The sequence below is a fragment of the Cucurbita pepo genome, chromosome 13 (genome assembly GCF_057944985.1).
Source record: "Cucurbita pepo subsp. pepo isolate OVF chromosome 13, ASM5794498v1, whole genome shotgun sequence".
Lineage (NCBI taxonomy): Eukaryota > Viridiplantae > Streptophyta > Magnoliopsida > Cucurbitales > Cucurbitaceae > Cucurbita > Cucurbita pepo.
The window spans coordinates 11528608-11555655 of NC_141810.1; the positions used below are offsets into that span (position 1 = coordinate 11528608).

The following is a 27048-nucleotide window of genomic DNA, read 5'->3' on the forward strand; positions in this document are numbered from 1 at the left end:
TTGAATTTAAAATTTTCATCCTTATCCAAATTCAAAACCCATTCGAATTTCAACTATTATGGAATAGAATATAAGATATAAAACGAGACCGAGAAGAAAAATGGTACTAAGTCTTAAGGAATAAGGATAATAATAGCAAGCGTAGCCCAATAAGAGAGAGAGAGAGAGAGAGAGTTTTGAATTTGATTTTTCTTAAGGGTAAAGAAAGAAATTGGTTGAGAGTGGCTTTGGGAGAGCATGAAAGGTCGCAATAAGGAAAAGGGAGGACAAAGGGCCAAAATGAATGGGTGTGCACGACCGTACCGGATCACACCCTACCCTCAGATTCCTCTATCCTTCTTGGAATCTTCTCGAATATTCTATTGGGGGAAAATTTATATATATAAACTTTAAAAAAAAAAAAATTAAGGAAGCAGATGAATGGGTGGAAACGCGCTACGTCACCGACACTGACAGCACATTCATTGGTGACGAAAGCGCAAACCAATTCAATGCTCACACCTGTACTTCCCTTATCTTAATTAATTGTTTTTTTTTTATTTTATTAATTCAACAATTTAAAAGTCAGAAATAATAGTTAATGTCTAATTAATTCTTTTTTAATTCAACAATTAAATTTTATTCTCATGAAATCAAGAACAGTAATTGGAAACATGAGTTTAAGCTCTAAATTAGATTTATATAGAAAGAAAAAAAAATTAATTTACTAAATTTTAATAAATTTATAAATTCTTTTTTATAAAATGTTTATTTATTTATTTATTTTTGTTAAGTTTGTAATGTCTAAAGTTAAATTTTGTTTTTTTTTTCTCCAAGCATATTTTGCCCACCTAAGAGTTCGAATTAAGTTTGTTTATGCATTGCCAGATATCGGAACATGAATTAATTGTCAACTTAACAACCTGCTTATATGTATTGCCAGATTTCGATTCACAACTTGAATTTTTTTTTTTTTTTTTAATTATGAAAATATATCTCTCAAATATTGCTTTTAGTATCCAGCTAAACCTATAGTTTTCCATAAATTTTTATCGAACATGCATGTACTAAATCATTAAATAAGACATAGAAACCAAAATTATTAGTTAAGTATAAATTAAAAATAATAATATATAATTAAAATTTTGCACAAAATTCATATTGAGACTAGATAACAAATATGAGGACTAATTCAACTAGTTAATATATATATTGAGCCGAACTAAAAATAAATAAATAAATTTGATATCTCCTTAATAAATAATTGTAAGTAGGTCAAAAAAGAATTTTGTAAATTAAAGTATTTAATAATTTTTTATTAAGTAAAAATAAAAAAAGAAAAAAAGAAAAGGGGGCGTTGGGTTATTGAGAAGGTCCATGAAAGAGTATATATTGGTTACACTACGCGACGGCCCGACCATGATATTTTAGTCTCTGCCTCCTCTGTGTCGCCTCCCATAAATTCTCCGTTGAATTTTCCAATTCTCTCTGTCTCTCTGTCTCTCTGGTTCTTTGTTTTGTTTGTTAGTTTGACGATCATGGAGCTTGAGCACCAAGTTTCTTCCTCCCAATGATTCTCTTTTAGATCCCTTTTTCAAGCCCCATTGCTCTCTCTCTCTCTCTCTCTCTCTCTCTCTCTCTCTCTCTCTTTCGATTTCATCTTCTTTCCCATTTTCCGCCAGAAACAGAGGTGTGACAATTATGGTTTACTCCTACAAAATGCAAGAAATTGCATCCACAATGGGCTTCACGCTCTCCGATTTCGCCGATACTTTGGAACAAGAACGCTCCAAAGTCCTCATGTTTCAGCGCGAGCTCCCTCTCTGTTTGCAGATCGTTTCCCATGGTATAAACCCATTAAACCCCCTTCTCTGTTTCTTCTTCTTCTTCTTCTTCTTCTGTTCTGATTTGGGTTTTTTTGCAGCCATTGATTGCTGCAGGCAGCACCTATCGGAGTCGACGACGGAGAATCGTCAATCCGAGTGCTCCGACCAGACTTCCAGCGACATGGGTCTTGTTCTTGAGGAGTTCATTCCAATTAATGGGGTTTTTGATTCTGAACGACCACGACACCTCCATGAAGCTCAAACAGAGAACAACAAGATGAACGATTCTGATTTAAACAATTTGAATTTGCCTCCCTCCGATTGGCTCAGATCTGCTCAGCTTTGGAATCAGACCTCAGATCCTCCTCCTCTGAGTCAGGTAAAATTTTCCCCCAATTTCGCACGGATTTTAAATTAAGTCTCGCCGGAAATTTATGCGTTATTGGGTCTGGTGGTGCAGGACACGCCGGAGAACACGACGGTTGTTGAGGTAAACAGAAATGGAGGTGCTTTCCAGCCATTTCAGAAGGAGAAAACCGGTAGTGGCGGAGGGATGATGTCGTCGTCTTCAGATCCGGTTCCGGCTGCGGAGACGGGGTTAGGTGGAAGCAGCCGACGGGAAGAGAAGGAAGCACAGAATCAGAGGAAACAGAGACGTTGCTGGTCTCCGGAGCTGCACCGGCGGTTCCTTCATGCGCTTCAGCAGCTCGGAGGCTCCCATGGTAAGGAAGAACATGAAAATTGAGTTTATTTTGAAAAAGGAATTGAATTGAATTAATTTATATGGTTTGAATTAAAATGGCAGTGGCGACGCCGAAGCAAATAAGGGAATTGATGAAGGTGGATGGTCTTACCAACGGCGAAGTCAAAAGTCATCTACAGAAGTATCGTCTACACACCAAATGCCCCACTCCGACAATCCACAACAACGAGACCGTCCAACCGCCCCAGTTCCTGGTGGTCGGCGGCATATGGGTACCGGCGTCCGACTACGCCACCACTTCCTCCAGAGAAGCAATCAGCGCCGCTACCACCAACGGAATATATGCACCGATGGTTGCAGCGGCGGCGCCGCAGCCATTACCCAGTACAGTTCAAAAGCCCAAGCCCAGGCCCATGATTCCTTCCTCCTCCGCCGCCGCAGCCATTACCCAGTACAGTTCAAAAGCCCAAGCCCAGGCCCATGATTCCTTCCTCCTCCGCCGCCGCCGCCACCGCCGCCACCGAATGTAATTCTTCTACTACATCTTCCTCTACTCGTACCTCAGTTTCACCTGCTTCTTGAGCTTCGAAGGGTTGAAATTTTGTTTTTTTTTTTTTTTTTCTTTTTTTACTTTTTTTCTACACTTTTTGATGTGTAAAAGTTTTGTTACACCATTTTTTAGAGGCAACTCAAATAATTTTTATTGGTAAAAAATCTATTTATTTAATTTCAAAGATTTAATTTAGATAATACTTAAAAATTATTATGAAATTAAATATAAATAAATACATTTATATATAAATTGTATTTTTAAAAATTAACAGTTTAATTCAATTAAAAGAATTAAATTATTGGAAATTGAAATTTTATAAATACAAAATAAAAATTAAGTATTTATAAAAGAAATATTCAAATATAAAATCATTACAAAAATCAAACAATAATTAAAAGTTTGATCTGAAAAATGAGAAAAAAAAAAAAGAATTAAAGCATTTTTATTGGATCTTTAAAAGAATTATGGCGTCTACAAAACTCAAGAAAATAATAATTCATATAAAGATAATTGAGTACATGCTTGGAATTACTTGTTTCAATTTGTTTTGTTAGGTAATAGGATTTATTTATAATTACTGCTGTAATTTTTTAAAATTATAAATAACTTTATTATTTGGTTTCAAATTTAAGAAGTGATTCTGATATGAATAATTATTTTTTTTGAATTATTAATCCTTTTTTTTTTCTTTTAAATATATATTTATTCAAATATAGGGTCTATTATCTACAAAATAATTAAAATTTTAATCCCACCAACAAAAAAAAATCTATCACTAGAAAACATAGTGAATCTATGTTTGACAACAAAAAAAAATAAAACCAACTAATCGTACCTTTTTGGAAATATGAATGGATATGACTCCAAAATTATTGGTTCATGAATTAATTTAAATTATCCTGATGGTATATTTAAATGCTTAAATAAAAGAAATTGAATTAAATTGGATAGACTTTGAATAAAATTATCAATTGCATTTGTAACCGCCCAAAAATAAATAAATAAGTAAATAAACAAATAAAAAAATTATAAAAAAAACAATTACTTTTTAAAAAAATAAATAAGCAAAAAAAAAAAAAAAAAACAACCCGCCTCACTCCTCTCCACTAATCTCTCGTCCATTTCCCATCATCTCTCTTCAAACCAATTCTTACGTTATAATTTCAAGTTCTAACAAAATGGAACAGAAAACAAAAATGTCAGATTTGAGAAAATAAAAGATTTAGTCAGTTTCTTAAGGTATATATTAAATCTTTCTCTTCTGATTGCAATGATATTTTGGGTTAGGTGAATTCTTGCAATTATTTAGATGGTCAATAATCTTATATGAATTATAGTAAAAGAATAAACAAGGCTAACAAAATCAAAGGAAAGGAAAATGAAACACAGAATCACATAAATACTACTAAAAATAGAATATAATTATAAAGAGAGGAAAGAGGGTGAATATAATTATAAAGAATAAAAAAAAAAGGGGAAGTCAGTAGAAATGTTAAAGAGTATTAAACACAATACGAGAAAATAGAATATTGGAAAAATATTAAAGGGTATTAAATGGTTTGTATGAAAATAATACTATAACAAACCTACGTAAATATTTCAAGACTTAACTCATGCAAAGACTCTAACATTCGCATGAAGTATAACACATGAACCAATATAAATTAGACAAACAATTTTGTAGAAGTTGAACTTGAAACTGATGTTATGAGCTCACATAGGTTGACTTGGATTTCAATGGATAAAATCGAACTTTCATTAGGGATAACTTCGTGACATCAGCCTAAGCTAATCAGGTAGACTTACTATCAGCATGGTTATATTTGATGTTGACACGTGCCCCGTGGTTCTGCACGTGACATATATATTGATATGTGTGAATTGTCTATGGATCGATATGTTTCTTGTATGTTATATATATGTTATAATATGTGAATTGTATGATCATAATTACGGTACGATATGTTCAATGATATGTTTGAGATAAGATATGAGAAAGATGCACAAAACGAATAACGATAGGAGTAAGATACGTTCATGAAACTTTAAAGTTAGGTTATGGGTAGAAAGGGATAGGTTTGTGATAGATTGATAGAACGATAGCGTTATGATACGTTCCTGTGATGATATGACTAAGGTACGTTCACGTAACAATATGACTGTGATAGGTATAAGAACGTATGTTATGTTTTCTAAATTGTATGTATACAGCATGTTATGAATGACATAATATCACGATAAATGAAATGAAATATAACCCCGCTAGAGTTATGCATGATATGAGAACTGAAAAATGAGAAAAGATATGATATGAATGTAAAACGATAGCGGGGTTATACTTAATAATGTAAAAAATGAAAAAATATTGGGATCTATGTATTATGAGTGCTCATGCATTGGGGATACCCCTATTTCATCATGATGGGCAGGGATACGATCATTATGTTTTATATAATGTTGCCGGCAGGGGTACGATCATTATGTTTTACATAATGCTGTCGGCAGGGGTACGACCATTTTGTTTTACATAATGCTGCCGTGTCAATTACTAGTTTTAATGGTGTCCTGGCCTAAGGAGCTCCCAGAGTATGCTCGTCCGATAAGAAAAGTGATCCAGCGGTGTGCGAACTCATTGGTGAGTCCATACTCGCACGTATGTACTGTTGTAGAGTATATAGTACACATCAAAATTACTAGTTAGGGCAGTACCGTAGGAAAATAGATTGAAAGGATATGTCCTGTCATTGCATTCGCATGTTCTTGCATTTAGCCCCAATAGTGGGGTCACTGAGTATTTCTTTAAATACTCCAGTCATGTGCTGCTACATTTTTTTCAAGTTAAGACAAGACATTCCTGTACGGTTGACGACGGCATCGCAATTCGACACCATGGCACATACATAGAGTAGTGATATTTATTTTCTTAGACTTAAGTTATAGGATGTTTTTAATTTAAATATTTATTTATTTTATTTAGCCTTTTGTTATGTCATTTTAAATTAAAGGTGTTTTCGAAACATGTAAGTCCATGACTGTGTTTTAAGATAAATGTTACGTTTTATGGAATTTAAATGAAGTCCTTTCGCTTTCAATGTTCATGATAAGTATATAGTAGCGACTTTAAATTAAGTAGAAAATTTTGGATCATTACATGATTTTCGATATATTATTAAAAAATAATTTTTTTGACAAGTTATAGGTAATCTTTACCGAAAGTATCAACATTAATAAATAAAAATAAGAATTCATACAAATATATTAGATGTGCATAAGGATCATGGTGTTTTATCTGAATTCATGATCCAAAATTGAGAAAATTTAATAAATATTTTTTTCTACAAAATTGAATAGACTCGGTTTAACTCCATTTCAGATTAACATTTGCCTGTCAAAGTCGACATTTACAGAACAGTGATGAATTACTTTTCATTAACAATCTAACTTCTTATAATGGATATTTGAAAAATAGTTGGAAGTTACTAAACTTGTCCACATAGATAGTTCAGGTAGATAGAGATTATTAAATAATTTAAAATTAATGTATAAATTCAACTGTCTTTGTTTTTTTGTTTTTTTGTTTTTTTTTTTTTAAATTTAATCAGAAAATGAAGATATGAAAGCCAACAAAAATTTGGTGTCCACTTTTTTTAACTCTTTCCCAAACCTATGAAACAGTAATATCCATTGGTTGAGGGTTGAAGTATCAGATATATATATATTTCTCCATTAATCATCTCATTTTATGCAATTATTGTTATAATATTTTTTTTTAATTAATAAAATTATTAAACGTCCTTTTAAATATACATAATTATTAAAATTATAAATACTCAAATATTATTATTTTTAAATTTTCATTAATAGCTTGAAGAAAAAGAAGTTAAAAAATGCCTATCAACTTTTAAAAAATTTCAAAACTAGTCTACCATTTAAATGAAAATATTTCAAGACTACTCTTGAATTTTAGATTTCAAGATCACCCTTTTATTTTTTTAAAGCATTTCAAAAATATTATTGAATTTTTCAAAAGTTTCATTAATACATACAAACTTTCTTAAAAAATTTAAAATACGGACAAAAACATTAATAACATTAATACCATGTTCTAAAAATACATATGAAATTTCAAAAATAATATTAAAAAGTTTGGAGATGAATTAGATAACCCGTCCTCGTCCATATATCGGTAAGAACTTTTTATTTTTATCAAGATTAAGAATGTTAATGCTCGTATTTGTGAATGTTTAAAAAAAAAAAAAGTTAAAAATGTATTAATATTTTATTCAAAATTAATTTGAGTTTTTTAAGTTGAATAAACTTTAAAAAATCTAGGAGTATTTTAAAAAAACAAATACAAAATTTAGAGACATTTTTATCAATATGCTACAAATTCAGAGTCATCCCACTAAAATGGTCACCTGCAAAGGCCAAACCCAACAAATAATTATTGATTTAATTTCCTTTTTTCTTTTTTTTTTTTTTTGTGAGTCTACGTCAATATTTGATTATAAATATTTATTTTTTGATGTTCTAAACAGATCTTATTAGAATATTCTAATATTATTGTAAGACAGAAGGAAAATGAAACACACATAATATAGAAGTTTATCCTGGGAAAGTAGAAAGTGGGCAATTAAAGCATTTAAGTTACAAAGCATATCCCATAGTAGAAGACTTAGAATCTTTCAATACATTTGACTAATTTATTTTTGGTAAGGCAGAGTGGGAAAATGGTCCCTTGGTTGAATGAGAAGCCAATTCTGGAAATGCCTCTTTTTTTATCATAAATTGTATTTCTCTACCACCTCTGCTGTGCATTCAACCCCTGAAGCAGACCGATTGTTTGCGCCAATTTCTTCTGGCTGTGCACTTCTAGGATTGACAATCACTTGTTCCCTGCTCATCCATTCCTTTATCACTCCCACTCGCCACTGCACAAACTGTTCTTGGAAGCCTTCGTACCCATTAGGAGTAAGCTAGAGCTGCCAATGGCTTCAGCAGCTACCTCTCCCTGTGCACTTCCCAGATTATGACATAAATGCATAACTAAAGTTGAATGAAAAGAGAAGTCTTCTGTGAACTAAACATTAACATAAAAAATATTGTCATGAACCACTGAAGTGTCAAATCAACCAGTACATCTTTTTGTTTTGAACTGTGTTAACAATGTGATTACTGCAAAGGAATATATCTGATCATCAAAAACAGTTCAAATTTTCTGGGATCCGGTCCAATTGGATAGCCTACATCTTCAATATTTTAGAAATGAGAACTACTATTGCATTGCAGCCCGTGTTCGTCAAAGCGTACACTTATACAGTATCTCTGGTAAAACATGCAGGCTCTTTAAATTGTTCTCAAATTCGTCCAATCAAGAAGAATATGCTGTGCAATATTTCATCAAATCTCCTGCCTGCAAGTGGAAACAATGACTCAGATATAAAATGTGCCAAATTTTTAATGATAAGGGTAAGTTCCAAATGATTTTGTATTTGGTTACGTAGTCATTAGAGGTACTTTTGAAAATTATATAATAAAAAAAAACACAAACAAAAAAAATATTTATAGAAAAAGTAATTTAACCTCAAAGCCAGATTCGAACTTATTCTAAGGCAGCATCTTATGCTGCAAGAACAGTAACCAAAGTTTGCATTTTCGTCAGCCTTTGTCTGACAGGAAGACAAACAGGCTGACATATAGAAACTCTACAATGTAGCTGTTTTAATTTCCGGATAATACCCTCATCAACTGAAGGGTTGGATACTCGTTAGGATCCTAACCCTTCCAAAAGATTCTCTTGTTCTCTTTCTAGCCCTTTTTGTAGTCCTTGCCCCCCTTCCTCTGTTTTATTCTCCTTGTTAAGGAAGGCTAATATTCCCGACATGTCAACGCATGCTTGGCAGGTCTTACACGAGGGGTTAACACTATGGATTGAATTCAAAGGAATTCTTCAATTGGGCCAGCATTAATGCATTCTCAATAGGAAGGCGTCTAAGGATTTGAGCTATCTGCTTTGGAGTTATCAGTTCACTCGTTCTTGAGACTACCTGTACAATGTTTTCAGGATTTTGGCCAATAAAGGAATTGATGTCTTATGATGGAGGAGGTTCTGCTTCATCTTCCCTTCAGGGAGAAGGTGGTAGCGTTCTCCTAAGGGCTGATTTTATGCAATTTTATGGAGTATTTGGATTGAAAGAAGTCTTGAACGGCCTCGGGAGATCTTGAAAGAGAGTTTGGTCCAAGCCAAGTTTAACACCTTACTTTGAGTGCTTGTGTCTAAATACGCTTAATTACTCGTTAGGTCACCCACGCCTAGGATCCTTATCCTTCGCTACATCGTGTGCGTGAAACCTCGTTTAGAGACGATAGGAAGATTGAACTTGATAGATGGTAGTGATGTCAAAATTGCTAACCGCATAGAGATTAGACATAATGAAATAAGAACCATTCCTTTTCATCAGATTGGAGACATTTCTTACATCGTTAGGTTCATTCATGTTTGGCTCCACTCGAGCTACCCTTTTTGTAGGCCCTTTGTTTTTGTTGGCCCATGTTGCTATCCTCGGTTTGGCCGGGAAAGCTTGGTTTCAATCATTTTAACACCACCAAGTCCCATTTTCAGGGGAACAAAAACAGATGCGTATTGGAGTTTCTTATTATCTTCCTGACTAAATTTCTCATTACTAAGGAAGAACAATCATGACAATGACCTCGGCAGCAGGAAGAATATAATATGAAGCCTCTTCTTCTACCGTAGTTAACCAACTCCAGTTAGAAAAGGAAGCTACTTTTGATCATGTGATATAAATTAATAAATAAATACTTGTAAAGACAAAGAACCCCCTACTAATAAAATAAGTAATATCCCTAAAACATGCCAGAATTGAAGCCAGCATCATTACTAACCATAACAAGCTTTGTAATAAAAATTACGGCTCGACAGTTGAGAGGAACGACTGGATTCCAAAAACAATGAACAGAACCCCACCTGAGAGAGCAACCTGAAAAGGAGAAACGAAAATATGACTACGCTGTTCAACAAGAATAACACTAAGTAACTAATACTTCAGCGTGAAAAAAGAGCAAATCAAATGTTGAATACAATTTTCTCAGAGATTTGTGACGCCAAGCTCCTTCCTCCAAGGACTGCAGCAGTTGTACACAATGCCTGTCCCCTGAAAGAAAAGTTATTAGTGACACTTCCAACTAGAAAAACAGGTAGATAACTGTGTTGTTTTCCATTCACATCCAATATGATTATCATCACCAGAAGATAAAATTCAGCTCCTACTGAGACCAATCACTTTCTATAAGCAATAAAATTTTCATTCTTGCATTATAACAAAATTTATGGTTCAAAGCAGTTTGTCGATCAACTTTAAAAATTTTGTCATTTGACGCACAAAACTAGAGGATATTCTTCGAAGAACACAGCCTATCTATTGAGCTTACTGATCGCTGATTATTCATTAGCCAGTATATTTTTTAATAATTGCTACAGCCTGAACAAGTCCAATATGAATGTTAAGACTTCAACAAAAAGAACAACATCAAACGGGCAACGATTAAACCTTTACCTTTTTTTTTTTTTAAACAAGAAATAATGATAGAACCTTTACAATTGTACATAAGTAGGCAGGAGGTTGCCATAATTTAATAAACAATATATGCAATGCAGTTATCCCAGAGCCTAGTCTCCTACAAGTTTGAACGATCACAACCTAATGGGGAATATTAACCACATGTATATTAGATGGTTGAGATACCAGAACTTTCCAAAAGAATCTTGCTTACGATAATGCAGGATAGAGATATCTGATATCATAAGCAATGAGGCCCTAACATGCGCACAATGAATTCCATATATGAATCCAAAACTCGTCTTATGCTCATAGGACAAAGTGGGGTCTCTATTGGGAAAATAATGGAAAGGAAATTTGTCTACTGAAGAAAAAAAAATCAGAGGGAACAAACACATGCACGAAGAATCAATCCAAATAGAAGGGTTAAGTTCATAGGCACAACTTACAAAATTCCACCAAGAACGACACCTAGTGGGTCTTCATCTGCAGCTAAGCCAATGGTCGCTAGCTGACAGAGGCAGTAAAAAATAACAGTACTATAGGTGTGAGACAACACCTTAAGTTAGATAGAAAGGTCATTCTCAGTTCTGATATGATACTAACCTGACTCTTGTCACCCCATTCGCCAAAAAAGGTAATGGAAAATGCCTGCAGAAACTCCAGGGGAAAGAGTTAAGTAATCTTACATTTACATTTTACTGAATTATCAGAGGTTACAAAAATATAACCTTTAGATATATTGGTGATAAGAAATGCAAGAGAATTGACCGATTGTGCTTCTTCACTTCATCATCAACCTGTCATGAGGTTAAGCTTTATGATTCCAAAATACCACATAAGCATCTTATATCTGTAATTTCAACATGCCAATCTAAACATAAAAATAGAAATACTACAGCTTCTCCTTCCTTCTCTAACAAGGACTTCGACCAATTCTATCCCGTAACAAAATGATAAGAATAATAATCAATTTAGAGAGAGGAAGTGACTTCAAAAGGGAATAAAGTATATAAACGATCTGCAAATGGGATTCTGAACACTTAATTGTCTAGGAATAAAGAATTTAAAAGGAAAATTAATTCCCTCATGCAGGTTCACATCATACGTCTAGAAGCTCTCCCAAATCAAGTTGTTAAAGTGGAAATTCTTGAATTCTTTTTATAAACACTATAGGACGGAGTAAATTTTTTGAAATGACTACAATGGGTGACAGTTTATAAGGGGTAAGAGGATGTATAGTCTCTTTCTGATAGTATAATATACCTTATTGCCATCTTTGGAACCTTTTTTGTTAGCCTTCAAATCAGCATCCTAGGCACAAGTAACAGTTGAGGTAAAAAAATGAAATTCCAGCTATGTGTGCAGAAGTGACTTAAAAAATATAAAGAAATAAATAAAACCCTAACCAATTTAGCTTCAACTTCAGCAAGTTCTTCAGACTCCCTGTCAATAAAAAAAATTATAACAAAAAAAAGATGTCAATTGATCAGCCGTTCATTTGGTTACTTAAGTGCACAAAGAAAATTAAATTAATATTGGGAGAAAAATACAAAATAACAAGAAACCATTACCCTCCATTATTAAATACATCCCATAAAGACCACAGCCCAAAACCAAGGAACAAAAGAGTTGTGACATGGTGAGTCAATTTACGTGAGATCTGCAAAAAAACACAATCCATTCACGTGAGATCTGCTAAAAAAACACAAAGAATAACTGGAGAAGAAAATGACCAGGGAGGAACCAAAAATGATTGATAGTTCAAGACAACTAAACAAAGGAGAGCATTTTGCCCCAACAATAAGAAAGATTGTAGCTAAATAACAAAGGATGACATCAAAGCTCAAGGAAGCACTTCACCATTTCAAATTTTAAATTCTTTTGTTGAAAAGAAATTCATTCAGATGAAATGATTTCGTACTCCAACTTACCAATACAACACAAAATACAAAGACCTGATTCCGAACTGCATTCATCTAAAACTACCACCTTTCAAATCAGAGAAAAAAATATGGATCTAAGTGACTTAATTTCTTCAAAACATGTCCTTGATTTCTTCAAAACATGTCTTATTATTGCTTAATCAACAATCAAACAATTATAGTTTATCCCAAAAAAGAAAAACAAAAGCAGCAATTAAATGTTACCATGAAAGAAATTCTCAAGAAGTTCCCTTATCATTCAGTGGCACAAATATGATCCGTGGGAAGAGGAAACCAAAAATAAAGCAAAGTGCAAGCATGCAGATTTATTGGTTTAACTTGAACATTGCAAATCTACTATTGTTGCATCTCACAATATTAGCAAAGATAATCAAATAGCAAATGCAAAATTAACATCTACATCACATGCATACAAAAAATGCGCTTGGTGTTGTCACTAAACCAAGCCCTAGCAGATAAAATAAATAACAGGCAAGAATAAGGCATTCATTTCGAGCGATCAATTTTCTTACCAAATTTGGGGCAGCCCAGCCAACCAGAGCAGAAAGAATGGTCATCACCTAAAAAACAGTAAAACTACTAAGTTAGAGGCATTGATGTTGACCGGGAAGGCGGTGGAGGCACATGCGATGAATAAACAATGTTTAGTAACTTGAAAAAACATACTTACAATCAAAGCTGACAGACAACCAGACAAGACAAGTCTCCTTGGATGCCGCATTGCCATGATCTTTAAACAGAGGATTAAAACATGAGAAAGTGAAAAGAAATTTACGTAGGAAAAAAATCACTGTTCATCCCTCAGAAAACTATTAGGAAAACAATATTCATTCGAAAAGTTGAAAAATAGCACATAAAAACATTGAAGTAAAAATGACAGGTCTTTCTTAGTTGAAGTAGATAGATTTCGACAGTAAATCTTATCAAGGCATAAAGTACAAGGACCCTTCTCTAAAACAAACTATATGATGCTAAATGTCCAATGTTCTCCATGATGACTTCCAATCACCTAGGTCTTTCACATAACAAATCAGACCAAATGTATTATTCCACATGGTGAATATTGTGGTATTGGTATAAGCATCTCATATTTTCAGTAGCTCTTATATAGTAATAAGAATTTTTTTAGTAAAACAACAATTTATAAGATGCGTGATTCTCCTTTGTCCATTTCTAAAACATGAAGGAATGTAACAAAAGAGAAATTTTGACCAACTGGGTGAAAGCGAGGGGAGACAGGCAGCGACAGGAACACTGTTTAGGAAAATCAACCGAATCGCATTTCCATCTCCAGGGAAGCAGGGAGGAAAAGTCATCCGGTTAGAGTAGGAGATCCATATCGCAAACTAATAAATTCACCTTTAACTCGTCTTATATAAGGAAAATATTACAAGGTCCTTAAGTAGAGAATCTCTCCTTGAAAAAAAGAAAAAGAGGAAGAAATAAAATTCCCTCCTTATGTGGGAATCAAATAAGTCTGCACTCCGACCGATAAAACATAATCCGATAACTACAAAACGTGATATTGAAGCGTACTTTAAAATCCACTATGCGAAGTAGCATAACATACACGATACATATTCCATTCCAGGTCAACTTTCGGATGAAAACACATTGCTTACAAGTTAGACCAGATGACACTAAAGACAAATTTATGAAAAGAACAAAAAGAAAAAAAAAAACAGAAATCCACAATTACGGACTAACCGCAGCCGCGAAGAATGTTTTATCGCCGATCTCGGAGAGCACAGTCATGGCAAGCGACTTGGTAAAACCCTGGAAACATAAGGAAATGAAGAAACAAACATCAAATTAAATCCGAGCAGTAGGACGGAAAAATCAAGAAAAAAAAAAACAGATCAAAGACCTGGATGACGGAGGTGGCCATGGGTGGATAAAGGAAGAGGAATTAGGAAAAGAAGGGATCGAAGAGGCAAGGAGAGGAGCGTCAGAGAATGGATTCTCCGACGGGCTCCGGGTCCCCAAACTGCAGTGAAATGAAGCGGTGGATGTGACGTCGTCGCTGGGGTCGGAAGTTCGGAAGGGGACTCGGAGAAGGAGGGAGTGGCGAGGAAGAAGGGCGTGTGGCGTGTGGCGTGTGGCGTGTGGCGTGGATTCCCAATTTAATGATTCTTTTTTTGGCTTCTTTTTCTTTTTTCAGAATTTAAAATGATAGAGATTAAAGACTAATGGTTGCGCTTGCGTTTAACAACCGCGGAAATTATTAAATTTTTTTTTTATATATATATATTATAATTAAATTACTAAAAAATAATAGAATTATACCCCCAACTTTTGAAATTTTCATTTTAACCCTTTATGTTTAAGATTATTTCAAAACAATCCTATTTAAACACAAATATAGAAAAAATAAATAAAGCAAATGCAAACAGTTCATTTTGTCCTCTTTTTCCTAATTTTCTCTTTTTTTTGGTTTATAAATATTTATGGAATCCAAATCTCCAAAATTATTTTCCATATAGGTATAGATTTGAAGACTTTCTTTTGAAAATAAAATAAAAAAACTTCAAATTTCAAAAGTTAAAATAGAGTTGTTACCCCGCCAAAACAAACAATATCTACTAGTAGTGGGATTGAGTTGTTACAAATAGTTTAGAGTCAAATACGCGAGCATGTTGGACCCAAAGAGGTGAATTGTGAGATCTCATGTTAATTAGAGAACGAAACTAAACGAAACTCCTAACAGAAGCTTTTAAAATGTTTAGAGATATTTTTTAGTGGGAAAATGTTCAATTTCAATTTCTACTCCGTCTTGGAGAGTTCAAGAATGCTGAGTCGAAAAAAGCTATTCAAGGCTTGAAATCGTGGTAATTTATTTGATTATAAATAGAGGACTTTCACACTATTTAGGTGAGGTGGTTTTAATAAATATTCTCACCTTAGACATCTAAAGTAGGTACTAGACGTTTTGATAAACTCTTTGTTATATCTCATCAAATTCTTTGCGGAATGCTATTATTTTCTCCATTCATATTTGTTTTTATTATTTCACATAAATTTCCAGTTGATTTAAGCATTACCAGTTCGTACATTTTTTTTTATCTCATTGGTGTTGATTTTCTCGGGCTATAAAAGAATGTCAGTGATTTTTATTTATGAATTATGTAGTATGTCCTGTCCAATAATACATTTGATATCAAAGATATTTGTTGATTTTTGGAGGTATAATTCAATGTAATGGTCTATAGTTTAAATTCTCATTTTCATATTTATTGTTGTCACTCTGATACGACTCATGACAGTGACAACAATAAATAAAATAGTAATTAAAAAAAAAAAAAAAACTCGTCAATCATTGTGGTACAATCGACGACAAAAGGAAATTCGAGGAGAAGTTGAAAATCCTAGGATCCATGATTAGTTTATTTTGTTGTCTCGGTCGATGAAGTAAACCATGCATGATGTGTGTATGTTGCTATGCATGGACGATTAAGAATTCACCAACTAACCCATAATTATGAACTCGACCCAACTGTCAAGGGTCTACATAATAATTTGTATTGTGTGAGAACTTTTAGAGGTTTCCAGTTAACTTTTGGTGGTGAACCGTTCCTAAATGACAAGAGTCTACATTAGTACCTATAAGATATTAGTTTGTACAATATGGTTGAATCTTGAAACAATCAAACCTTTTAGAACCATATGAGTACTCTATGGGGTCAATTAGGAGATTTTCAACTTTCTTTAGACGATCTTATTTAGATAAGGGTACGGAACTACATCGGTAAATGGGCGTTGGCAGGCACAAGGGTCACACCCTCTTTGATGATAGGGACATTACGGATCCTACTAAGGAGACGTCAACTACACCCCTAGTGGAGAATTCGTCTCAATAGACAATGTCCATAACGATATGAAAAAAAACCATGAGTTAGAACCCGAACGAGTTTGTGCATTGAGTACCCTATGATATGCAAGTTGATGACGATCGAAATGGACTAGTAAATAACTAATCAAGATATCTTAGAACTCTAAGATAGACCTCATGAAATAATTTGGTGTTCGATTGACACAAAAGTCGCCCAAGACACACGTATGTGTCACAAGGTAGCTCGCTTAAGCCATAGGGGTATGTGTCACAAGGTAGCTCGCTTAAGCCATAGGGGACATTTGGAGGCATTTTCATTTCTACCCATAGATCATATGGGCGGATTTGACTCAAGAACTACATGTCCAAATTCCCTCCAAAGCTTCGACCTTTGAAGTTAAGGTCCAGGACTCTGCCCGACCCTTCAACAAGCCCATCTCTAACACTTATGGATAGCTAACATCATACCTCGGTACATTTTGAGGCATACCTCCCTATAGGGTACATTTTAAGGCATTTTTATTCCTCCCAATAGGGGATATGGGCGGATTTGACTCAAGAAGTCCAAATTCCCTCCAAAATTTCAACTTTCAAAGTTAAGGTCCGGGACCCTTGCCCGACCCTTCAGAGCAAAAGATTTCAACTTTCAAAGTTAAGGTCCGGGACCCTTGCCCGACCCTTCAGAGCAAAAGAATGTTGAGAGTGGGATTTGAACCCACGCCCTTTCGGACCAGAACCTTAATCTGGCGCCTTAGACCAACTCGGCCATCTCAACGTTGGTTGAGCCATGGCCCTAAACTTGAAAATCTAAACCTAAATCTCAATTGGTAAAATTATGGTAAATCTAATATTATTTCAACACTCTCTTAGTTAGTTTTGTAGGTGAAGTTTGTAATATAAGAGCAATAAATTCTGATAATCTATATTTTATTAAACTCGTAATGTCTGGTAATCCATGGTTAGACATCACAAAATCAAACCCAAAAAACAAAAACATTGATATCTCAACAATGCTCTTACAACTTGTACTGAAAATAAAACAAGAGAGTTAAAAAGAGCTTGCATTCTGAAACCCATCGCTTTCTCTCTGTGTTTTCCTCTTCCAATTTCATCTTTCTTCAGTGCCATGATCTTCAACGAAGGCTCTGTCTTTAAACGCCATTGTTGCGCTGCGTAAAGTCGAGGAAGAAGAAATGGGTAAAAGGAAAAAAGGGTCGAAAATGGGGGGATTGGACGTTAGAGATAGAAACGAAGGTTACGTACAGAGATGGGAGAGAGAAAGTGAATTCTGTTTTACCTCTGGAAACAGAGTATTGGGAAACTAAAATCCCAACTCAGATAGCAATAATGAAAAGTCTTATTCTTTCTCTCTCTCTCTCTCTCTCTCTCTAATTGTAGGACTGATAAGCTATTCTGTTCTTACAAACATACATCAACAGATTTTCTTCCACTGCACAGCGATTGCTTTCTTTCTTCTTCTCTACCCTGAATTTGCTTTCAATTCCTCTGCTTTTGCTACCCTTCTTTACTTGTTTGTTTCCTGAGAAAGACAGGGAAAGTAAAGGGTGTTGTTATTTCTAGTAAAAATGCAGAGCTTTGAAAACCCAGATCAGTTCTATGTCCATTCTTCTTCTTCTTCTTCCGTTGTTCTCTGGTAGTGTAGAATGGTTCTTCAACGACATTAATGGGTTTTGGTTTTTGGGGGGTTTGATGATGTTTTTTTTAACTTCCATGGTGGCTCTCTGTTTTTTTTGTTGTTAAAACAGGGGAGATGACAATGGACGATTCCACACGCGTTTTCTTCCGGATATGGAGCTTCAACAATCCGCTGTTGCTGTTGCTGCTTTTCATCAAGATGATGCTGTTGATTTAAGCCCAAGTATTCTCTCTCCTCTAACTACCTTCTGATTTTAAAATGATTTGGTTTCTTTTCTTGTCTTTTAATATATATTCTTTTTCTCTAGGCTCTGTTTTCCGTTTAAAATCGACCCACAATACAGCTTTTCCAATCCACCTACCGTACGGGGTATTTCAATCATCTCTTTTTTGTCGTTGTATATCTATGAAGCTTTTGAGGGTTAATGGGTTTGTGGGTTTTTGTTGAATGGTTGTGAAGAGCACGGATGTGGGTTCAATAGGAGGAACAGGGTATTTAGACACGGGACAGCAATCGATGCGGTTGAAGAAGCTGGCTCCGCCGCAGACGATGGCGGCTGGGAGCTTTGAGAACTGGGGCGAGTCAGCCATGGCAGATACTAGCCAACAGACTGACACTTCCACAGACATCGACACCGATGAAAGAAACCAGGTGCATAAATTGGAAGAAGAAACAGAGGAAAAAAACTCGTTCTTTATCTCTTTCCAGTTTCTTGCAGTGAATGGTTTTTATGTCTGCTTCTTGTTTAGCTTCAGGTAGTTGCACATGGAACTCTCATGGCGGACTCCATGGGTCAATCTAGAGCTAAATCTGTAGATCAAAAGGTCCTCTCATGAAGCTCTTTCCCTTCCCTGTTTTCCATTTTTCACAATTTAGTGCTTGAAAACTTCAATATGTAACCATTGAATTTGCTCACAGACGCTTCGTAGGCTTGCTCAGAATCGAGAAGCAGCTCGGAAGAGTCGATTGAGGAAGAAAGTAATGCGTTTTTGCTTTTTGAGTGGCTGAAAGTTGTATGATGTCGTTGTCGTCATTGTTGTGCTGTTGTTAAAGTTAGAATTTTGATGTCTTAAGTTGATGAAGGGAATATATTTGGAACATTTATAGGTTTTGGTTTTGGATAGGCATATGTCCAGCAGCTGGAAAGTAGTCGACAGAGGCTTGCGCAGCTAGAGCAGGAGCTTCATCGAGCACGCCAACAGGTGTTTGGGTGATTGAGATTTCCCGAGTTAAATGATTAATGTGAGATCCCACATCGGTCGGAGAGGAGAACTAAACATTCTTTACATGGGTGTGGAAACCTCTCACGCATTATAAAAGCTTGAGGGGAAGCTTAGAAGGAAAAGTCAAAAGATGACAATATCTGATAGGGGTGGGTTTGTTCTGTTACAAATGGTATTAGAGCCAAACACTAAACTGTGTGCCAGCGAGGACGCTGGGCCCACAAGGAAGTGGATTGTGAGATCTCAAGGGAACAAATCATTCCTTACAAGGATGTGAAACCTCTCCTTAACGGACGCATTTTAAAATTTTGAGAGGAAACTCAAAAAGAACAATATTTGCTAGTAGTGGGTTCAGGTTGTTACAGTTTAGTTTGCACAAAGCGCTCTCGTTTCCTCGAATATGGAAAGTTTATTGTGTTTGATTGATAGCAGGGCATGTTTGTGGCTTCTGGGGCTGGAGACCATTGTTTATCAATGGCAGGAAATGGTAAGCAAAGATGAAACATGGTGATTACAGTATGTTAGTTTGTAATATGAACTCCTGGATGAACTAGTTGCGTTGTTTCTTAATATCATCCTTAGGTGCCTTGGCATTCGATCTCGACTACGCGCGGTGGCTCGACGAGCATCAACGGCTTGTCAATGATCTAAGAGCATCTGCAAATTCTCAATTGGGAGATGAGGAATTGAGATTTCTTGTTGATGGGGTGATGGCACATTATGATGAACTCTTCAGGCTGAAGAGCATAGGCGCCAAGGCCGACGTTTTTCACATTCTTTCAGGCATGTGGAAGACTCCTGCTGAGAGGTGTTTCATGTGGCTGGGAGGATTCCGTTCGTCCGAGCTTCTAAAGGTAAAACTGTTTCGTAAGCTCGAGATCGTTCAGTACGAATCGATCGAGTCGTGTTTTAGTTTAACTCACTTCCTGGCCTTGGATTTGAATGAATTCAGATAGTTGGGAGCCATTTGGAGCCTCTAACAGATCAGCAGCTGATGGGTATATGCAATTTGCAGCAATCATCCCAACAAGCTGAAGATGCATTGTCACAAGGGATAGAAGCTTTGCAACAATCTCTTGTAGAAACTCTTTCCACTGCTTCTATAGGTCCAGCCAGTTCAGGGAATGTCGCTGATTACATGGGCCAAATGGCAATCGCTATGAGCAAGCTAACGACGCTCGAGAACTTTCTACATCAGGTTATTAACACTTCCAACCGTTCAATCAACTTTTAGAATGATAATAGACAAACGAGTATGTATGCAGCTAATTAAGGAATCCTTCATGTCTTCTCTTTCAGGCTGATCTGTTGAGGCAACAAACGCTCCAACAGATGCATAGGATATTAACTACTCGTCAAGCTGCACGAGCGCTTCTTGTCATCAGTGATTACATTTCACGTCTTCGAGCTCTCAGTTCACTATGGTTAGCACGACCAAGAGAGTGATATCTAGCTTAGCCATATCGACACCAGACCAAGGGCAATCTACAGCAAGAACATGGCTTCTTGGAACAGAATCATCAAACTTTGAGAACTGTTCTTTATCAATATTAAGGGATTATGGGCTGCAAGTTGAAACCTTTTTTGACCCACTTGGTTTCCACTTTGTTCTGTTACCAAACAAGTGTCCTGTTTTTTGTTTTCTTTTCCATATAATTTTCTGGATGCTTAATTTGGTATGGTTTGATACAGATTAATGTAATCATATCTATATTAATTATTAATTTTTTTTGTTTTATTTTTCAAACCCACCAGAGTTTAGGCTCCACTCTAGCTACATTCTAACATAGCCACGTTACTCATTTGTAATTCTAGTGATTCTTTATTATCTTGGTTCTCTCTTTTTTAGTTGCGAACCGTTTGTCTTCAATTGTTAAGATCACAATTATGAACAGTAAGAAACTAATCTACGACTATGGATATGCTTGGCGGGCTCCGTGCTCATTGTCCTTACTTTTATCTTTGTTGGGCTCCCTATGGCTCTAGCCATAAGCTATGATAGCTCCAACTTGCAACCATAGGGGGGAAGCAGCTTGACTGGTCATGGTGCTACCTGGCCGGGTGGGATTCATGCTCGGAGGGTGTGAAAAGAATGAGAGGTTGGGCTTGGGATTCTAATGCTCGTGCTAATGTAATTATATTTCATATAATTTTCATAGGAATAAATTAATGATTTTAATTAATATTACGTATAATAGAACTCTAAAAAAAGGAGACAAACTAGCTAGTAATGGTAGTAATCGTGACAAGAGAAGGTGTGATCTCTATCTCCAACAACTTCATAGTCATGACCATAATGCCAGAAGCGTTCCTCCATGTCCGGCTCCGGCAAGCAAGCTACGGCGAAATCAGGACGAGAAGATGAAAAAGAACGGTATTGGTGGGCGGCAAGAGAGGGAAACACGGGCGGCCTCCAATCATCATGCTCCAAAGAAGGAAACATGGGGTTGGGATTGTGGTCGTCAATGGTTCCGGGGACTACTTGAGCTTGCTCCGGCGGTGGGTTTTGATCGGCAACGGGTTCGGGTTCTTCCATTTCTTCGACGTCGAGAATCTCGACTCTTCGATTCATCTTCCTCCGGATCTTAATGGCAATGTCGGACGGCCTGAATCTGCCAAACACGATCAGTCTGTGACTCTCCTTCTCTATCAAATGCTTCTCGATCGCTTAGCCATCCAAATCAAAACAACAACAACAAGAAGAAGGGTCAATTTTATAGTGATTTTGATGAACATTTTTTAAAATTTTTGTTTCTCTTATTAATACCTTTCATTTTCAAGATAATCCTTCGAAGTTTTCGACAACAAGCATTGCAATCGACGTTGATTTTCATAACCATACAGAATTGCTGCAAAACAATGGGAAATTTATAAGAAAAGCACAAGAAATAAGGAGGAGGAGAAATGGATTTGCTTGCCTTTGGGTGAGACATGAATTGGAGGGATGTTCTTATGTTGAATTGGAAAAGGTGGAGTTGTTTTGTTTGGATTTGATTTATATTTGTGGAGATGAACAATGGAATCTGATTCTGTTTTGGGGTTTAGGGTTTGTTGATGTCTTATACTTCTTGACTTCCATATTTTTACTTTTTGTGCAAACTTAGCATTGCTTCCTTCTTCTGCCTTTCTCTTTGCATTGCCTTCATGCTACATTCTTCGATCATATTTTCCTTTTTTATTTTAGAAATTATGGTTAAATTGGGTCGAGTTGAGTCGAGTATTGATAAGGATGGTAATAACAAAATAACATTTAGATACAAAATTTGATATGCTCTCAACATGGAGGGGGAGAGCTTTGTGATAGCATTAGGTTATCTTTTGTTATACATACAAAATAACATTTAGATAGCGATTTGATACAAAGACTGACCCCTCTCCCTATGGTTAACATTTCTAAGCTACCAAATTACAAGGCAAAAGCAGGGGGTTACCCAAAAGGAAGGGCAACAATAAGCATCCAATAGATGCAGCATCACCACCCACTTAACAAAACTCAAATAAATTGAACTTATTAACAAAGAAAATATCAAAAAGAAAATCATCATCTCGACATTACCAAGCTTGAGAGAGCAGGCACGACTGATGAAGTGAACAGAGAATCCCCCAGGTATTTGCAGTTCTCATGATCCACTTTCATGGAGTTTGGAGTTGCACCTCTTTCACATGGACTGGAAGAAGTTGATGGAGAAGAAACCGATCTACTCGCCAATGAACCGCTCCCACTGGGTTGGCTTCTTTTTTTCGAACCCGTCCACCGTAATTTGGCAAGCAAACCGTCCTTCGACAGATCTGGAACTGTGCTCAGTTCTTTAGTCTTGACTCGATCGCTTGATTGACTTCGATCTTCTCCTGGTTGTTTGCTGTCACAAACAGCATCTTGAATCAACAAGGTCAACGTCTTGTTAGGGAAGCCATCATTTGCTGGACGGGACAGAATCGAAGTTGCGATATCTGGCCTTTCTTGCATATGCATCCACCGGTTTCCTATCCATTCTCGAGAATGCCTCAAATCGTCTCGGCCAAGAACCAATTCTTGCTTTTCACCTGAACGTATATATTGAAAATGCAATTTAGTGAGGAGGATTCTTTTTCATGGATAGCATTTTTCACTCAAACAAATACGAACCTGGCAAGTAAACTCGAAACTTGTCTTCGGATTCCTTCTGAATTATAATTCCTTCCCACCAACCGTCGTGCCACCATACATCAACGATTGTCCCGACATTGTAAACCGATGCAGCTTTGCTATCCTTACTGGGCTGTGGACGAATAACTAATCGTCCATTGATGCGTAAACCCAATTGATCAGCAGCTGCAACTCTGGATGCTGAAAGCCATTCCTGCAAGCAATGACCATCAAGCTCATATTAAAAATAAGAAAACGAGAAGCCAAAGAGAACCGTAATCACCCAAAAGAAAGCATACCATAAGCTTGTTCGACTCGTCATCGGCATCCTGAAGATTGTGATATTGCACCTTGACCTTCTCTCTGCGCTTTTTTACTATTGAAGCTCTAAACCAACACCCTCGAATACCGCTGTCGTGCGAGAGAACTTCAATCTCTGATCCTACAGATAACTGACCAGAAGAAGCATTGTTCAACTCCTTGCCTATAAAAGTTTTAGAAGCACAACCCCATTTGGGACTGAAAACAACACCGCTGTTCCTGCACACGTCAGGAGAAGAAGATATGTTTCCAGGTTTTCTCTTCTCAGTATTTTGCACGTCATCTTTTCTCAAGCGTCGATACCTCTTTCGAGGCCTCATCTCAGCACTCGTGTCATCTTCTGACTGCTGAGAGTGGGTGTGGGCTTTCGAAGAAGAAAGAGCGTACATGTATCTGAGTATTTCTTGCTTCCAATAGCCTTTGACCTGTGTAATATCAAAGGGTTTGATATCATCATTATCGAATTGCTTCTCACAAACATACGGCTCCAATAAAGTATGTTTCGCCTCGTTCTGGAACTTCTCAAAATGCTGGGGACTAAGAACAGTCGCCGCCCCATCTATGCATTCAACACTGAGATCTTGAAGACAAAGAGAAAAGTAAATCTCTCTGTCACTAAAATTGTGTGGCAAAACAATATCAACCTCATCAATTTTGTGAAACCATCGTACCACAACCATCCTGTTGCTTCGAGAGTCTTCATACATATCCTCCAAATATGCAACAAGACGTTTGCCTTCCTCGGCTAAGACATATACAAAGTCATGAACCTAAAAGATTATGAAAAAGAAAATGCAAGATTAATACAAGGCAATAACAAATGAACAGAAACTTGATTCACTGTTCGGATAGACAAAAGGGGATGTTGGAGAACAAACAGAACTACTCACTGAGATCTTAAAACCATTGCGGCTGAAAGATGGATAGTGCCATCGCTTTCGCTTACAGGTCCATGGAGATCCTAGCCATGAAAAATCTCTGGTATATTGACCCAATTTTATCTGTTGAACGTCCTGAAAAGAGAACTAGCAATAAGAAAACAATAGAACTGGCAAGCTTTGAGGCTGGAGAATGCTAAATAACATGCCAATTTTCAGATACTTGGAAGCCAGAACACATAAATGAATAGAACATGGAACCATCAACTGGTTAAACAAAGAAATAGACCCTCTTAAAGTACTACCTTCTGAGAAACAACAGTCGACGGGCAAGCATCTTCACCTTCTATGTCCATTATACGATCGGATGGTTGTGATGTTTTACGTTGCGAATCTGGTAAAAATAAATAATTGCATTGATTAAACTATGCACAGATGTTGCTAACTCATAATAAAAATGATAAAAAGGCATGAAAATTTCAAATAACAGGGGAAGACTAGACATGAAGATGGATGAACTGGAATCAAAAAGACGAATAGAATTACGGTGCTCGGAATTTAAAATCTTTTCAGGCAGCAAACAGAAGGGTTCACCGGGGAAAACCCAGATAACGAAATGGAATATTAGCAATCAAAAACACATAACAATTTTGGCCATGAAAGATCATAACCTATAATTATGAGGCCAAAAGTATTCCGTTGCTTCAATCAGCCCTTTAAAATTTGAGTAAGTGTGCCTGCAGCCCAGATAACTGTCAGTTCACATGAACATGAACACCAGAAATCCATGGAAGAAATAACAACGGTATTGACGAATCAAAAGTAGCCACATGCGAAAGGGAAAAGGCAAAAGAGATCCTTTGAGGCCAGAAGGAAAATCAAAACAAAGGCGATTTTAGGAGAGATGGATACAGAGTGGCTTATCGACATGCTGCTAAAAGCTCAAAAACAAACGCAACCCGCTGGATCCCAACCATACAGGAAGACATAATCTTAACTGGGAAAGGCATAGTTTCAAGAATTTCGTAAGGAATGAAAACCCCAATGGAGAAACCTCCTGAGCATTCAACAAAGTCGAAGACGAACAAGTCATCCATGGCCCGACCATGTCATGATTTTGATAGATCGGGAAATTGGAGGACAAGAAACTACAAAATTTCCTCTCTCAATAGCACCAAGCCATTCGACATCGTGATATAAAGACCGGTTCCAGAGAACCCACAAATGAACTGACCCCCTCTGTTTTGTGTTCTGGACAAAATTAATCTTTCCCCCAAGATCTTACGACATCCTCTAGCTCAAATATGGAGAAAGATAACGAATTTGAGGGTCGAAAACGAATAAATAGACAAACCCTTCAAGAATCCTTTATAGATTATCTAGATCTGAATAACGACCTCCACAAACCAAAAACCCCTGACCAACTCAAAACAAAAAAATCAAAACAAAACCAAAAATGGAAGACAGCAAGCTAAAATGGAAAAAGGAAGTAAAAAAAAAAAAGGTCGAGGAGAAGAACTTTAGGAACTCCGTGATGGAAATTCCAGAGAGAGACGCGGTAGTACCAGAAACAACAGAGCTTAGCCATTCAACGACCTCTCTGCGAGACTTAAGCTTGGTGAGCGAAGAACTAAGGAAGCGATCCCGCAATGCATAGTGATAAGTCATGTGCCTCAAACTCTTCTCCTTCCCCACGACGGCCAGATCTGAACCCCCATCGCCACGCTTCAGATAATAATGAACCTCTCTTCTCCCTCTATCACTCGACACGAAGACCTCATACCAGCTCACAAACCCACACGCCACCGACGCCATTGTTGTCCTCTCCGGCAGTGAAGCAACTGAACCCACCGCCGACAACCTCTTTACAAACAGAAAAACAGTGAAGGAACCCGCTCGAGAAATCAAAACCCACAAAAATAGACACCTTGGTCGAATCTGAAAATCCCCGATTAAAACCTTGTAATAGAAATTACAGGGGATGGGGCAAAAACCCAGAAAGAAGAATTGGGATATCACTCTGATTGTATCCTCTTCTTCCTAAATTCTTGTATAAAATTAAAGAATCCTGGGGCTGGGCTCCCTTCGAAATATATATAAGAAGGAGAGGGATTGGAGAAAGCGAAATTAAAAGATAGAAAATTTATCGAAATAGTATAAATGGCAGAAGCTAGGGTTTCGAGATTGCGGATTTAGGGATAGCGATGAACGGCTAAGATTGAATCGACGAGGATGGCTCAAAGAAATCGCGCGTATTACTTTCATCTTACGAAATGCCGAAAACACCCCTGTGAATGAGGCGATTTACGATGAGAGCCGAAGCGTGTGTAAGGTGCGGTGTCACGTGCGGTTAGGAGGGTTTTCAATGGTGCGAACAGATGTAGGTTGAGAAATATAGGACCGTTTTTTGAAGGTTGACGAGTAAAA

General features: G+C 36.5%; 5 protein-coding genes and 1 non-coding gene across 11 annotated transcripts; 2 read left to right on the forward strand and 4 right to left on the reverse strand.

Annotated features, from left to right (window-relative positions):
• Nucleotides 1-1367: 1367 nt before the first annotated feature.
• Nucleotides 1368-3235, forward strand: LOC111808365 (transcription factor HHO3). The gene is made up of 4 exons (XM_023694295.2): nt 1368-1825; nt 1904-2184; nt 2266-2527; nt 2611-3235. The coding sequence occupies exons 1-4, from the start codon at nt 1681-1683 to the stop codon at nt 3036-3038; spliced, it is 1116 nt and encodes a 371-aa protein (XP_023550063.2). The 5' UTR covers nt 1368-1680; the 3' UTR covers nt 3039-3235.
• A 4883-nt stretch (nt 3236-8118) lies between these two features.
• LOC111809139 (GDT1-like protein 4) lies at nt 8119-14714 on the reverse strand. The gene is made up of 13 exons (XM_023695501.2): nt 14455-14714; nt 14295-14363; nt 13258-13317; nt 13100-13147; nt 12216-12304; nt 12051-12087; nt 11908-11955; nt 11373-11441; nt 11248-11292; nt 11091-11152; nt 10164-10236; nt 9968-10062; nt 8119-8474 (listed from the first exon to the last, which is right to left on the reverse strand). Exons 1-12 carry the CDS (start codon nt 14473-14475, stop codon nt 9991-9993), a joined length of 693 nt encoding a protein of 230 aa, XP_023551269.1. The 5' UTR covers nt 14476-14714; the 3' UTR covers nt 8119-8474; nt 9968-9990.
• A 2396-nt stretch (nt 14715-17110) lies between these two features.
• Nucleotides 17111-17191, reverse strand: TRNAL-AAG (transfer RNA leucine (anticodon AAG)). The gene has a single exon. It is a non-coding gene; the product is annotated as a tRNA-Leu (tRNA).
• Nucleotides 17192-17813: 622 nt separating this feature from the next.
• Nucleotides 17814-21020, forward strand: LOC111808144 (transcription factor TGA2.3). Of its 5 annotated transcripts, none has more exons than XM_087116743.1 (11): nt 17814-18070; nt 18183-18295; nt 18381-18442; nt 18533-18724; nt 18829-18897; nt 18992-19051; nt 19198-19275; nt 19726-19783; nt 19879-20150; nt 20249-20494; nt 20596-21020. In XM_087116743.1, the coding sequence occupies exons 1-11, from the start codon at nt 18003-18005 to the stop codon at nt 20740-20742; spliced, it is 1365 nt and encodes a 454-aa protein (XP_086972869.1). In that variant the 5' UTR covers nt 17814-18002; the 3' UTR covers nt 20743-21020. The 5 variants fall into 5 exon arrangements, with proteins under 5 accessions (XP_086972869.1, XP_023549727.2, XP_086972868.1 ...); XM_023693959.2 differs by having other exon boundaries at nt 17819-18070; nt 19729-19783; XM_087116742.1 differs by having other exon boundaries at nt 17820-18070; nt 18823-18897.
• Nucleotides 21021-21458: 438 nt separating this feature from the next.
• On the reverse strand, nt 21459-22329 carry LOC111809131 (uncharacterized). The gene is made up of 3 exons (XM_023695491.2): nt 22215-22329; nt 22064-22145; nt 21459-21963 (listed from the first exon to the last, which is right to left on the reverse strand). The coding sequence occupies exons 1-3, from the start codon at nt 22227-22229 to the stop codon at nt 21521-21523; spliced, it is 540 nt and encodes a 179-aa protein (XP_023551259.2). The 5' UTR covers nt 22230-22329; the 3' UTR covers nt 21459-21520.
• Nucleotides 22330-22545: 216 nt separating this feature from the next.
• On the reverse strand, nt 22546-26754 carry LOC111808604 (Agenet and bromo-adjacent homology (BAH) domain-containing protein). Of its 2 annotated transcripts, XM_023694692.2 has the most exons (7): nt 26187-26263; nt 25293-25358; nt 24927-25015; nt 24634-24756; nt 23722-24513; nt 23423-23636; nt 22546-23340 (listed from the first exon to the last, which is right to left on the reverse strand). In XM_023694692.2, the coding sequence occupies exons 3-7, from the start codon at nt 24975-24977 to the stop codon at nt 22838-22840; spliced, it is 1683 nt and encodes a 560-aa protein (XP_023550460.2). In that variant the 5' UTR covers nt 24978-25015; nt 25293-25358; nt 26187-26263; the 3' UTR covers nt 22546-22837. The 2 variants fall into 2 exon arrangements, with proteins under 2 accessions (XP_023550460.2, XP_023550459.2); XM_023694691.2 differs by lacking the exon at nt 25293-25358 and having other exon boundaries at nt 26187-26754.
• Between the last annotated feature and the right edge of the window lie 294 nt (nt 26755-27048).

Bases quoted from the DNA above. Each gene is read 5' to 3' on its own strand.
- LOC111809131 (XM_023695491.2), bottom strand. The intron at 21,964-22,063 runs GTATTAATAAGA...TGGATGGCTAAG, and splicing joins GATTATCTTGAAAATGAAAG to CGATCGAGAAGCATTTGATA.
- LOC111808604 (XM_023694691.2), bottom strand. From the start codon at position 26,436: ATGGCGTCGGTGGCGTGTGGGTTTGTGAGCTGGTATGAGGTCTTCGTG. The intron at 25,016-26,186 runs GTACTACCGCGT...TATTTTTACCAG, and splicing joins GCTAAGCTCTGTTGTTTCTG to ATTCGCAACGTAAAACATCA. The intron at 23,341-23,422 runs GTTCGTATTTGT...ATATACGTTCAG, and splicing joins GTTTCGAGTTTACTTGCCAG to GTGAAAAGCAAGAATTGGTT.
- LOC111809139 (XM_023695501.2), bottom strand. From the start codon at position 14,475: ATGGCCACCTCCGTCATCCAG. The intron at 12,088-12,215 runs GTAATGGTTTCT...TTTTATTGACAG, and splicing joins GATGTATTTAATAATGGAGG to GGAGTCTGAAGAACTTGCTG. The intron at 11,442-11,907 runs GTATATTATACT...ACCTCATGACAG, and splicing joins GTTCCAAAGATGGCAATAAG to GTTGATGATGAAGTGAAGAA.
- LOC111808365 (XM_023694295.2), top strand. From the start codon at position 1,681: ATGGTTTACTCCTACAAAATGCAAGAAATTGCATCCACAATGGGCTTC. The intron at 1,826-1,903 runs GTATAAACCCAT...GTTTTTTTGCAG, and splicing joins TTTGCAGATCGTTTCCCATG to CCATTGATTGCTGCAGGCAG. The intron at 2,528-2,610 runs GTAAGGAAGAAC...TTAAAATGGCAG, and splicing joins GCAGCTCGGAGGCTCCCATG to TGGCGACGCCGAAGCAAATA.
- LOC111808144 (XM_087116742.1), top strand. From the start codon at position 18,003: ATGCAGAGCTTTGAAAACCCAGATCAGTTCTATGTCCATTCTTCTTCT. The intron at 18,071-18,182 runs GTAGTGTAGAAT...TTGTTAAAACAG, and splicing joins TCTTCTTCCGTTGTTCTCTG to GGGAGATGACAATGGACGAT. The intron at 18,725-18,822 runs GTGCATAAATTG...CTTCTTGTTTAG, and splicing joins ACACCGATGAAAGAAACCAG to CTTCAGGTAGTTGCACATGG.